General features: G+C 42.3%; 1 protein-coding gene across 2 annotated transcripts; it reads left to right on the top strand.

The window, feature by feature from the left end:
• Positions 1 to 4,886: 4,886 nt before the first annotated feature.
• Positions 4,887 to 11,592, top strand: LOC306933213 (polyunsaturated fatty acid lipoxygenase ALOX15B-like). Of its 2 annotated transcripts, XM_079515342.1 has the most exons (15): positions 4,887 to 5,038; positions 5,324 to 5,471; positions 5,709 to 5,919; positions 6,024 to 6,105; positions 6,265 to 6,387; positions 6,490 to 6,611; positions 6,724 to 6,896; positions 7,031 to 7,171; positions 7,299 to 7,502; positions 7,712 to 7,798; positions 8,140 to 8,306; positions 8,785 to 8,906; positions 9,297 to 9,397; positions 10,075 to 10,239; positions 11,302 to 11,592. In XM_079515342.1, exons 2-15 carry the CDS (start codon positions 5,337 to 5,339, stop codon positions 11,488 to 11,490), a joined length of 2,022 nt encoding a protein of 673 aa, XP_079371468.1. In that variant the 5' UTR covers positions 4,887 to 5,038; positions 5,324 to 5,336; the 3' UTR covers positions 11,491 to 11,592. The 2 variants fall into 2 exon arrangements, with proteins under 2 accessions (XP_079371468.1, XP_079371469.1); XM_079515343.1 differs by lacking the exon at positions 5,324 to 5,471 and having other exon boundaries at positions 4,912 to 5,038.
• Positions 11,593 to 12,874: the final 1,282 nt, after the last annotated feature.

Here is a 12,874-nt window from a genome sequence, read left to right as displayed (position 1 = left end):
TGTGGGGACAAAAGCTGTATAGAAGGGGCTAGTGCCCCTTACAAATGAATTAATAATAATAATTAATTGAGGCTTACGTTAGAATTTACTAATGAAAACCATGGGGGCTGATCGGGTCTATCCAGTGAGCCAGTGAAACTTGGGAGACCCCATCAGCCTAACACAAAGCAAAGCACCACATGGAAGTTTTGGAACAACTACCACCAGATACTGTCTCTCCTTGCTATTCTTACCCGCCTGTGAGCACTCATCCTTGGCATAGAGGCCACTGAAAAAAGCAGCTCTACAATCCCACCACATTTGGCCCTTAACTAGGTATATTCAGTGATTTCACTTAATTGAAATATCACTTATTTTTTGTTTTGTTGTGATAATCCTCCCTACTATAGAGTGTGCTGACCACATAAGGAGTTCCTCCCTGTCCACAGTTAACCCCTGGGGGTCAAAAAACATTAGGTTTCGTTTTTGGCTAGGTTTGATTGATTGATTGATTGAAGAATTTATTAACAGTTTGCAGAATTACAGTACATTTCAAGCACAAACTCAATACAAAGGCTGTTAACTGTGAGTGGACGACCCAATTAAGCATTACACTTGTTTCCAACAGGGTCCACCATGTTCAAATCATCAAAACATTTAGAGACGTACAAATAGACACTTCTATAGACAGAACAGGAATTCATCAAAAAAGAATTCATCAAAAAGGAGGTAAAAAGGGAAAAGAAATATATACAGTGAGGGGAAAAAAGGGGGGGGCGGGGGGGGGGGGATTCAGATTTTACGGGGGCCAGTTTCGAATTGCAGCCATCCGTAGGTGCCCTTTGAGAGCGGTTTTGAAGGAGTCAAGGGATTCGCATGTCTTAATGACAGTTGGTAGGGCGTTCCACATTTTGGTGGCATAGGAGCGAAAATAATTTAGTCCCTTGTTTGTGCCGAATCTGGGTTGTACATGGTTCGTTGCACTCCCTCTGGTGTTGTGGGTGTGGACTTCGTTAACATTAAGGAAGTATCTAGACAGGTACATGGGTATCTTGGTGGTGTATCGAATCTTGTGGACCAGACCCATTGCAAGATGCTGTACTCTGTCGTCGACCCTAAGCCATTCCAGCCTGTCGAAGTGGGCAGGGGTGAGGTGGGTTCGGGGGGCTAGATCAAGTAGGAGCCTGACCAGTTTGTTTTGGGAAGTCTGGAGCCTGGTTTTAAGGGCCTTTGAGGTGCTGTGGTACCAGGAGGTGCATGCATAGTCAAAGAAACCCTGTACAAGGGCTCCTGTTAAGGTCTTCAAGGTGTTTTTGTTGACCAGTGAGGAGATCCTGTAGAGGAATCTTGTTCTATGGTTGACTTTTTTGATTACGTTGGTGGCCATTTTATCACCGGAAAGATTAGCCTCCAGGATGGAACCTAGGTAGGTAATTTCATCTTTACGTGTGATAACATTGTCACCCACTCTAACCAAGAAGCCATTTGCCTTGCTGAGATTACTAATAGAGCCAAAGAGAATGGATTCAGTTTTTCCCAGGTGTAAAGATAGTTTGTTATCAGCGAGCCAGGTGCAGATTCTACCGAGTTCAGAGCTGAGGGCATTTTCAACCTGCAGTTTGTCCCTGTCCGAGACCAGCAGTGCTGAGTCATCTGCGAACAGGAACAAGTTGCAGTCACAGGCTGAAGTCATGTCGTTTACATATATTAGGAACAGTAGAGGCCCTAGTATGCTTCCTTGTGGAACGCCACAGCTCACTGGGAGGGGGGGGGGACAGTGTTCCGTTCACTTCCACCATCTGTTCTCTCCCCTCCAGGTAGGATTGCATCCAGCTCACTGATGTGCTATCGAAACCAATTGCTTTTAGCTTGTTAACCAGTATGGAGTGGTTCACGGTGTCAAAAGCCTTTTGGAGGTCCAGCATGACCATGCCGCAGTATTTGCCAGCGTCCACCTCTTGTTTGATGTGGTCGCTCAAATAGAGGAGGCATGTGTCAGTGGAGTGGGATGTTCTGAAGCCAGATTGGAACTCGTACAATAATTTATTAGTGGCAAGATACTTTTCAACCTGTTCATAGACTATTTTTTCCATCACTTTCGAGATGGAACTAAGAATAGAAATAGGGCGGTAGTTGCCGGGGTCTAATTTACTCCCTTTCTTGTGCAAGGGGGTTACTTTGGCCAGTTTGAAATCTTGGGGGACCTGTCCCTGTTTGATGGAGAGGTTTACTATGTGGGTGATGATTGGAGCTATAGAGATGGCTGAGTCTCTGAGAAATTTGGAGGGAATGTTGTCATGGCCTGTGGCCTTGTGGGGTTGGAGGGCACTCAGTTTCTTAATTACCTCATCAGTTGTTACCATAACTAGTTTAAAATCGTCTTTACAAACACCTAGGTTTTTGTAGAAGGTTGTAATGTGCTCTACACCAAAGAGCCCAGAGTGGGAGGGCAGTTTGTTAACCAGAGTTGTTGATATGTTTGTAAAGAAGATATTCAAGTAGTTGGCCACATCAAGGTTGTCAGTGATGAGAGTGTTGTCAGATTTGATGTTTATGTTCGAAAATCTGGTTTTTAGTTTCTGACCATAGCTTAGTTGATTGTTTAGTAGCTTCCAGAGCTCATGAGGATTGTTTTTGTTTTCCTGAGCTTTATCATTAATGAAGTTACTTTTAGCTGATTTGGTCATGGCAGTTACACTGTTTCGTAGTTTGATTCGTTGTGTATTTAGGTTGTTCAAACGAGCTTGGCGAACACTGTCGAAGCGCTTGGCTAGCTTTGACTTGCATTTTAGAACTTCAGAGCATTTTTTGTCTCTGGCTTTCATTGCAGCCAGTATGTCCGAATTCATCCATGGTTCCGAGCGGGTTTTGCCCCTGGTGGTTCTCAAAGGAGCCATGTTGTTCAGTACTGATGTAAATTTGGTTTTGAAGCCAAGCCAAGCTTCTTCGACATGTGTGCTTTTAAGCTCATCGGACCAATCCAGACTCTCCAATACTTGGTTAAAGACCTCACTAGAGTAGGTTTTGAGGTCCCTTGATCCAATCAGGATAGAGAGGGGCCTTCTGCCAATCATGATCGAGTGGGGGCAGGCCTTGGTGTATGTGCTGTTGGCCTGCCGCGTGTCCCCCCACTGTAGTGCGTGCATGTGCACGTCTTGTTACCGGGGCGGACCGGGGGGTTTTCCAAATCACCCAAATCACTGAATGCTCCTTTAACTTGGTTAAGTAATAGTGATTTCATCATTAATTAACAGGAATAACTTATGAATAGATGCATGAGTACATCATTAATTAAGCAGCAATTATAAAATCAACCAGCTCCTATAAAACTGGACTCAGTGCAAACACTCATTGTCAGTTCATACTGTCATGGATGCAGACAGAGTGGTTGAACCCAAGTGCAAAGTCACAACAAACACAATTTAATAAAGAAATAGGCAGATCTTACACTGAAATGCAGGTAGGAATCAGGCAATCGAGAATGACAATGCCATGCAGGTTATGGGCTGGGTGTCGTCTGGGGGACGGCCGGGAGGCTGGGACGAGGAGGTGTCGTCTGGAGGCTGGCCGGGAGGCCGGGACGTGGCAGTGCCTGCATATGCGGAGCTGCAGGCACTGAACGTGGGGCTGCAGGAGCAGACACTGGAGGCGGAGCTGCAGGAGCCGGGGCTGCAGAGGGCGGAGCTGCAGGAGCCGGGGCTGCAGCGGGCGGAGCTGCAGGAGCCGGGTCTGCAGCGGGAGGAGCTGCAGGAGCCGAGGCTGCAGCGGGCGGAGCTGCAGGAGCCGGGTCTGCAGCGGGCGGAGCTGCAGGAGCCGAGGCTGCAGCGGGCGGAGCTGCAGGAGCCGGGGCTGCAGCGGGAGGAGCTGCAGGAGCCGAGGCTGCAGCGGGCGGAGCTGCAGGAGTCGGGTCTGCAGCGGGCGGAGCTGCAGGAGCCGAGGCTGCAGCGGGCGGAGCTGCAGGAGCCGGGGCTGCAGCGGGCGGAGCTGCAGGAGCCGGGGCTGCAGGAGCTGGAGCTGCTAGCTGGGTGTCAGCTGGCTGAAAACTACCAGGCTGAGTGCTAGCAGACCGAAGGGCGGGCTTGGAAGCAGACAGAGACAGGGACTGCATCACTGGAGACCTACAGGTGCTCACTGGGTAAGAGCTGAACTGGAGATGGCTGGCTTGGTGGCTTGGCAATCCAGGGACCTCCCAGAGCTAGGCGGGTGCCCATATATGGTTCTTTGACTTGAACAGGGTCAGAATAAACAGGAAGCTTCACACGGCTGCGAAAATATGAAAACAAGTCCACATACTCGGTCTTCTGCTGGTCTGCAACAGGGCTGGTGGGTTACATCACTCCAAGCTGTATAGAGTGAGGGGCTGGCTGGGAAGCAAGCTGTTCTCAAAGTCATTAAGCCTCCTACGGTCAACATCCAAGTGGGGAACAAAGTGACTCACCCATGGCCTCTCTTTGAACCACTGCCGCAGAATTGAATTCTCCTCCTGAAGTTTAGCACGCAGGTTAAGGACAACTTAATTTTTTTTCAACCAAGGTTCATGTTTTAGGTTGTTATCTTTAGTAGATCCTGTGATCTTCTGTGGCCAGATGTAATTTCTTGGGGTCTAGTAGGACTATAGTAAATAATAAAAAAAGAAATCGCTATAACATTTTGTAAAGAAATACATATTTAGCCCCATGCTCGAATGCCCCCGCACCCCTGTCAAAAACAGCTAAAATCCCTAAAACGAAACAAAGCAGCAAATGAAAAAAAATTAACACTCATCTTTTACTTTCTCTCATAACAACCTAAAACATGAACATTGGTTGAAAAAAACTAAAGTTGTCCTTTAAGTGATCCACATGAAGATGATCCACAACATTTTCAAATTCCACAACCTTCCTCTTGAATAGTTGTAACTCTGCTGGGTTCATATTTGTGGTCAGTTCATACTGTCAGGGCTGATGAGTTGATGGCCGGCAGGTGCATCAATTGAGTGCGACGAGGTGATCACAGACAGGTGTGCCCAGGCTGAAAGCTGGGACTCTGGGAGGAAAGCCGACGCACACACACAGCCACAGTAAGCCCACACAGAGCCATAGACTGTGTGAATTTGCTCCATATAGAAATTGTGACCCTTATATTAGATATACTCTATACGAGATACTATTTGACAGAGCAGAAACATTATTGCCTTGATGCATGTAACATTAATGAGCGTCAACTGGACACAGACATGCACCTCACCTCTGCAGTGCTGTAAACCCCTGATGACAACAGGGGTCATGCAAATTGTCATAAGCCTACTTGGATACTTTTACAACAGACATAATTAATTAGAAGCCTTTTCATTTCTTTATTCCAGACACAGAGCAATCATGGCTGAGTATAAGCTTGAGGTGTCATTTGCAGAGCCATTTACATTAGACTGCTGTCACTGCATATATGTCACCATAATTGGAACTGAAGGAAAGAGTAAACGCACAAATTTGGACAATACTATTGCTGGAAAGGTAAGCTTAGAGTCATTGAAACTTTAAAGGGATGAGTGTTGCTATTTTGAGTGTTACCATTTACTTAATAAGATCTGCCTATTTACTTTAAGCCAGCCCAGCAACGTTGTCATTTTGTCAGTAATGTTGTTTGGAATACATGCATCCTAAATTTGTGTTGAAGTACATTTATCTGCATTGCTCAACAGATCTTCAACAAGTTTCCCTGACCATTTTTTCCTATTCTTTTATATACAGGAGGGGAGCTACACTGTGAAAACCAGTTTACATCTCGGGCAACTTCTATTGGTGAAACTGGAGAAATATAACGTTTTTAAGAAAAGAAAAGATGATGATCCGTGGTTCTGTTCTAAGATTGTGGTGACTACTCCAGAGGACGATGTCATCCTTTTCCCATGCTACAGATGGGTGTCCGATAGGCAACAGGTAGAGCTGAGAGGAGGGAAAGGTATGTTCCAAATAAAATCAACACTATAATATACGGTAATTGTGGTCAAACATTCACTCCCATTTCATGGTGATGATTGATGAACTATTCGTTTTTGTCCTCAGCCATGAAGGCCTTTGAGGATGATCATCACCTTCTGACCGACCACAGAAAAAGAGAGTTAAAATGTCACAATGACTTGTACCAGTGAGTTTTATGTGTGCACAATTATATACTGCAAGAACGGTTGTTGCTATACTGTGTCAAATGCTTCTATTGTCTTAGCTCTAGTTTTAAGCCTGAGGTATACCCTGACATATGACACGGTACAAATATGAAGTTTTTCATGCTGTCATTTCACTACAGGTGGGGGACATGGTCCATTGGTCAAAGGCTGCCGCACATCGCGTCTTTTAAAGACAGTTCTGAGATCCCTGATGAAGCCTGTTTCTCAAGAGCTTTTGAATTAGCTTTTGAAAAAAGAATGACGTAAGTCCATATGGTTCAGGATCCCTACATATTATAACAAAGACAAATAGACCTAGTAATGATGATGAAAAATAGTACAGTTTCTTCTTTTTCTTTTCCCAGTAATATTGAACTCAAACTGAAGGGAATCTTTCAGTTTGACTCTACTGTAGTAGAGCAGTGGGATATTGAAGCCATGAAAAAAGTTTTCTGGTTGAAAACGACACCAACGATACCACTCTCAGGTAGAAATGGACTCTAGTGTAACACAATTCGAATGAAATACTCTTTGACCATTAGGAAACAAATGTATATGCGGTGTACAATACATTATAAACATTATTGTTACTCCTGTAGAGTACGTCTCTGTACATTGGATGGAGGATGACTTCTATGGATTCCAGTTTCTGAATGGAATCAACCCAAATATGATTCAGCGCTGCTTGGAGCTTCCTCACAACTTTCCAGTCACAGAGGAGATGGTGAAGCCCTTCTTTCATAGCTGTAGCTCTCTCCAGAGGGAGATGAAGGTATGGAGTGTATTTTGGCATATGCCTACTATTAATTTGGGTAGTTTAAATTAATATGTCAATGCCCGTGACAGGCTGACAGTCGGGAAGTACAAATATGCCATATCTATAATCTAGTTTCTTCTCTCTCACAGAAAGGAAATATATTTCTCTGTGACTACAAGGGATTGGTTGGATTGTCCACTAAGGTGGACAATGGTGAAGTTCTGCCTTTGACACCTGGTCTCTGCTTGTTTTACATGATACATGATAAACTGATGCCCATTGCAATTCAGGTATTTCACTGATGAGGTCATTCCGTTACTGTGTATAGTCACACTATGAGCATTATTGAGAAGGTTTAGAGCCTGAGGGTTTTTACATGAAAATGTAAAAGAAAGATCTTTCCTTTTATCTTCCCAGCTGACCCAACAGCCCTCAGAGCAGAATCCCATTTTTCTGCCTAGTGACCCAGAGTGCGACTGGTTGCTGGCCAAGTTGTTTGTGAAACATGCCGATACCATCTACCACCAGTTTGTGTATCGTGTATTGAACACTCACCTTTTGGCAGAAGCATTCGCAGTTGCAACTCTGCGAAGCTTTCCAGTGATTCATCCTCTCTACAAGGTATAGTCATGAAGATCATGTAAATGACCATGCTGTATTTCAGACAACTCTTAGATTGATTTTAGAATATATAACAAACTGCTTTTTAACCAAAACAATTGAGTTTTGCACAATAAAACATTTGCATATTGTACCACCGTGTAGAAGAACATTATTCTGGGTTAGCGATGAATCTTTAACATGGTTCTTCTTCCTTCTTGTCTGTCCAGTTGCTGATCCCACACTTCCGTTACACCTTCCAAATAAATGTTGTTGCCCGCCAACTAATTCTTGCACCTGGAGGACCTATGTTTGGAGTAAGAATAATATTCACCTGTGTCAAACTTGAATTGTAAAACTACTTTGGTATGGGTCTGAGTCTGCGAGCACACCTGGCAGGGCGTTAGAGAGAACTCGCTAATGCTCTGGATCAGGGCTAGTTTTTCCTAGCTAAAAAAACAAGGTGCTCTTGTCAAAGTGCCCAGAGTTGAAAATATTTCAAAACTCAACCCAATACAAATGCCAGATGTGAACATGCAGCACAAAATAGATGCTCATGGCATTCTCATTGAAAACAACTCATAATGCTAAACAAACGGGAAGAAACGCCTTGGTCTACAAAGCCCCTAACCTTGTCTAATGCTAATTATTTATTTAGACTTCACTAACACCAGATGGTATCGGTGAGTTCATGGGAAGGGCTCATTCTGAAACGACCTACAGCTCGCTCTGTCTGCCAGAGAACATCAGAGCACGAGGGCTGGAGTCTGTCCCAAACTTCTACTACAGAGATGATGGACTGAAGCTGTGGAGCATCATCAACCGGTGATCATTAACCATTGACCTTCATTGAACCAAGCACATTGGCAAATAATCTCATTTAGATTGCAGCTTGCAACTTTAACCGTGACTCTTTAGAAAGAAAGAAAGAAATCCAAACACTTCAGACAATATTTAGATGTATTATATTTTTGTGGTTCAGTGATTAAGTGTTAACAGACTTGCAATAGTTGCAGGGGCAGGAGGATGTGTTACACATGACATAGTCACAACCAGGAGCCACTTGATGTGATAACATGTTCTTGTATTGTTTGACTTCCTTGTTGTTTGTTCTCTGAAATGTATTTTATTTTTTGAAAGTTTATGAATTGAGGTTTTATGAGAATGATGAGCTTTTGGTGATGACACCAATATATATTTTTTTGTATGATGTTTATGGTATATAATCTATTTCATCTGCATTGAAATGTATATCACTATTAGGCCAGTGATATTTTAAATATTTGTCGTAATGCATCTTCAGATTTGTAAGGGCAATAGTGGACCACTATTACCCCTCAGACAGTGACGTGTGTAGAGACTCTGAACTCCAGGACTGGATCAACGAGATATTCACCCAAGCCTTCTTAGGAAACGAAAGCTCAGGTATTAGTTTTCCTTCAATCAATCATAATGCTATTTATAGTAAACCACAAATCTATGGTATGATGTTGACAAACTAGATAACATCATCATTAGAAGCTTTGTTTATGTTGCATTTACAGTATGACGAACGCGTCAAAAGGCCGGGCTAACTCCTCCTAGAGGCTGTGCTTCTCCTGACACGGACTCAAGTGTTTGAACCGATTGATATTGTGGGTTTGATAGCAGGGTCTGATAGCTTTATTTTTGACTGGCCTTTTACCAAGGCCAGCTAATGAGGAAAAAGTGACGACTAGTTGCAGGATCTGTTCATTGATTGATTGATTGAGATAATTGATTAATTGATTGAAATAATGAATCCAAAAGCTTAAAAATGTATATTGATCTAAACAGGGATTCCTGCAGCCTTTCACACTGTGGAGGAAGTGACCAGGTTCATAACCATGCTGATCTTTAATGTGTCATGTCAACATGCTGCAGTCCACCTTGGGCAGGTGAGATGAGAAATCAGTTAATTTAAATATACCTTGTTGCAAAATACAGTGTTAATTGTAGAATCCAGAAAACAAAATGATTTGGGGCCAAACACCTGAAGGGTGCTTTTTTTGTAGAACAATTAGACATTGTATATTACAAATTAAATGACAGATATGAACTCTCTCTTGTCCCATTTACACTGGTAGCTAAATCCAGCCTGTATCAGATCTGTGCCACATCCATATAGGAATCTGATTTGTAAGTCTAAACACAAACAAGTCACATGGAATCCGATTTTTACAAATGTGACTTGAGCCACATTCAGTGGTTTCAAATCTAATTTTAGGAGATCTGTCTCAGTCTGAACGCAGTAGCCTGTAGATCTAAATCAGGATTCCATGTGACTTGTTTGTGTTTAGACCTATTTAAACAAATCAATCTGGATGTGGCACAGATCTGCTGGATTTGGCTGCCAGTCTGAACACAGATCCGATCTGGTGATTTGCAAATGCAGTGTGATATGAAGATCATATTTGAGAAATAAATCGGATTTGAATCAGATTTGCTTGGATGTGACTGCATGCAGTCTAAATGGGGCCTGATGAGTCTGTTGGTTGTCCCTGCAGGGAAGATGCATGTGCTGTGTAATTGATTTGTTTTATTGTGCATGTGCATTGTCTAATCTCAATTTTAGTTTGCATATGGATGTTGGGTCCCAAACTCCCCTCTCCTACTGCGTAAAGCTCCTCCAACCATGAAGGGACAGTCTAGCATGAAGACGTTTTTTGAGACACTTCCGACAGTTGGACAGTCAGTCCCATTCATGGCTTGGGTAATCGCCAAGAAACACACTGACTCTGTAAGTTTTACTAGGCAATAGTTTAATTATTGCCATTATTAGCTGTGACTGAAACCTTGTTCCTAAACCCGTTTGTTTCGTTGTTTTCAGTGATGGAAAGTGACTAAGTACATTTACTCAAGTACCGTACTTAAGTAATACATTTAGGCACTTTTACTCTACTTGAGACTACTGTATTTTAATCTTTCAATACTCCTCTTTTTTTACTCTACTACAATTATTTGAAAACTGTCATTACTAGTTACGTTCTCTTTTTAGATTCTTAATACAAAACACACATTACCCACAGAATACCAAAACGCTGATGTGGTTTCAACTTGTTCAGAATGCATGCAGCTAGAAATTTAACCAAAAACTAAGATGAGACAACACATACCCCAGTTTTAGCCTCATTACATTGGCTTCCAGTAGATTTTAGGATTGATTTAAAAAAAAAATCCTGGTTTATATGGTGGCCTGCTTGAGGTGCCTAAAGGGATGGCAACTAAAACATATGGTGAGGCAGTTTTCTGCTTCTATGGGCCAACAGCCTGGAACAAGCTCCCATTACAGCTTAGACAGGCACCCTCTGTAGACATATTCAAAGCACAGCTCAATTAAGACTCACCTCTTTACTCTTGCCTTTAGTTGAGTCGTTAAACCTGTTTGTTCTTACCCATGTGTGTGTTTCTATTCACGTTTGTCATGCCTGTTTTACTGCTGTTTTTTGCTCTTTCTTTGCTATAGCTTTTTGCTGTTTTTAAGCTCTTTGCTATTGTTTTTTTGTTACTGTACGTGTTATTGCTTGCTTTATTACGTTTGTGTTTTTATCTCCTTTTGCCCTGTGAAGCACTTTGTGTTGCATTTTATGACATGAAAGGTGCTATATATAAATAAAGTTTATTATTATTCCGATTACCTCCCCACATAAGCCTATGTTATTCAGTGTGTTTTAAAATAGCCGATCAACAAGCTAGATTGGCTATTTTGGAAAGATGAGTAGCATTTTGAATACCCCTTTTACTTGTAACAGAGTATTTCTACTTTACTTAAGTAACAAATCTCCACCTCTGATTGTTCCAGCTTTTCCAGATTCGCCTGGGTTTCTATCCTGATGAACACTTTGATGAGCCTGCCCCAAAGCAGATGATCAAGGAATTCCAAGCAGAGCTCGCCTTCCTCAGTGATGCTATTACAGAAAGAAACGAAGATCTGGTAGTGCCCTACAACTACTTAAACCCTACCCAAATAGAGAATAGTATAACTTTGTAGTCTGGGAGTAGAGCAAAACATTGCATAACTCCCTGTGACCCTGATGAAGACTGATATACATTTGTCATATTTAACCACCTAATAAAACGTTTTGAATCATTATAGCCTGTTTACTTCTTGGAGACCAGTGGTGGGAAAAGTATCAATACTGCAAGCAATGTAGAAATACTCTGTTACAAGTAAAAGTCAGGAATTCCAAATTTACAAGTACATAAGTAATGTTATCAAAATGTACTGAAAGTAAGTAGAAAGTACACATTATGCAGAAGTTTTCAAATGTAAAAAATCATTCATTTAAATTGACGATATATATATATATCTGAAGTGGTTAATGTTTGTTTTGTCATGGGCCTAATAATCAATCTACAGTAGTTCTAGTAACACGTTTTTAAATAATTGTAGTGGACTGTAAAAACAAAACCTCAAATTTGTACTTATACACAGTTGTATTATTAGCTACTGTTATTAAAACTATTTAAGTATTTGTTTACATCAATTTGAGTTTACTTTATCAGCACAAAGAACTTCCCCTATTAGTCAGAAAAATATAAAAATGTGTATACGTTTATACATTTAATTTGGCCAATCACTGGCCTATTGGAGTGTTCAACTTCTGTACCACACATCAGGCACTGAGCCTCCTGAGTTAAGACTACAGTGAGTTGATTAGTATGGTGGTGAATATTTGTGTACATAGCACCCCCTAATGGCTCATGCCATGTCTTATTGTCTCCACCAGGCCGAAGGCATGGGGAGAGAGTATGTTTTGCACTCCGTCCGTGTGTCCGTCCGTCCGTGTGTGTGTCCGTCCGTCCTTCCTTCCGTCCGTCTGTGTACAGCTAATCTCCGGCACCGTTAACCCGGCCGATGCCAAACTTTGCACACACACTCCCTGGATGCCAACGATGAACCTCTGCCCCACATTTTCCAGAACGGCCTGTTATAGCGCCACCATGAGGCAGCTTTTCACATTTATTACCTAAAACTGCACCAATCTGCGTGAAACGTTGCATGCACACTCCCTAGAGGCCAAGGACAAACCTTTGACCTGCATTTTCCGCATCTGCCTTTTATAGCGCCACCAGGAGGCCGACTTTTGTAAAACACATTTTTTGATATTACTCCTCCAGATTCTGTCCAAAAATCTCACAAATCGTTACACAGTATCTCTATGGTCATGTGCTCAAGTCGGATCTGTCTGATATTTCATATTCCATCCTAATTGGCTATAATTGGCTTTCACAGTTTGCAAGATTGCCCCGTTTTGAACAATAGCCTCAAATCATGAACGCAGCATGCAATTTACGTGAAATCTTTCACACATTTTCTTACTAGGCTGAGGAATATATCCCACCCTTTTCACTTTGGCCTGTTATAGCGCCAC

The sequence above is a fragment of the Electrona antarctica genome (genome assembly GCF_951216825.1).
Source record: "Electrona antarctica genome assembly, chromosome: 12".
Taxonomy (NCBI): Eukaryota; Metazoa; Chordata; class Actinopteri; order Myctophiformes; family Myctophidae; genus Electrona; species Electrona antarctica.
Note: the sequence above shows the minus strand (reverse complement) of the source record. Positions and strands in the feature narration are given on the sequence as shown.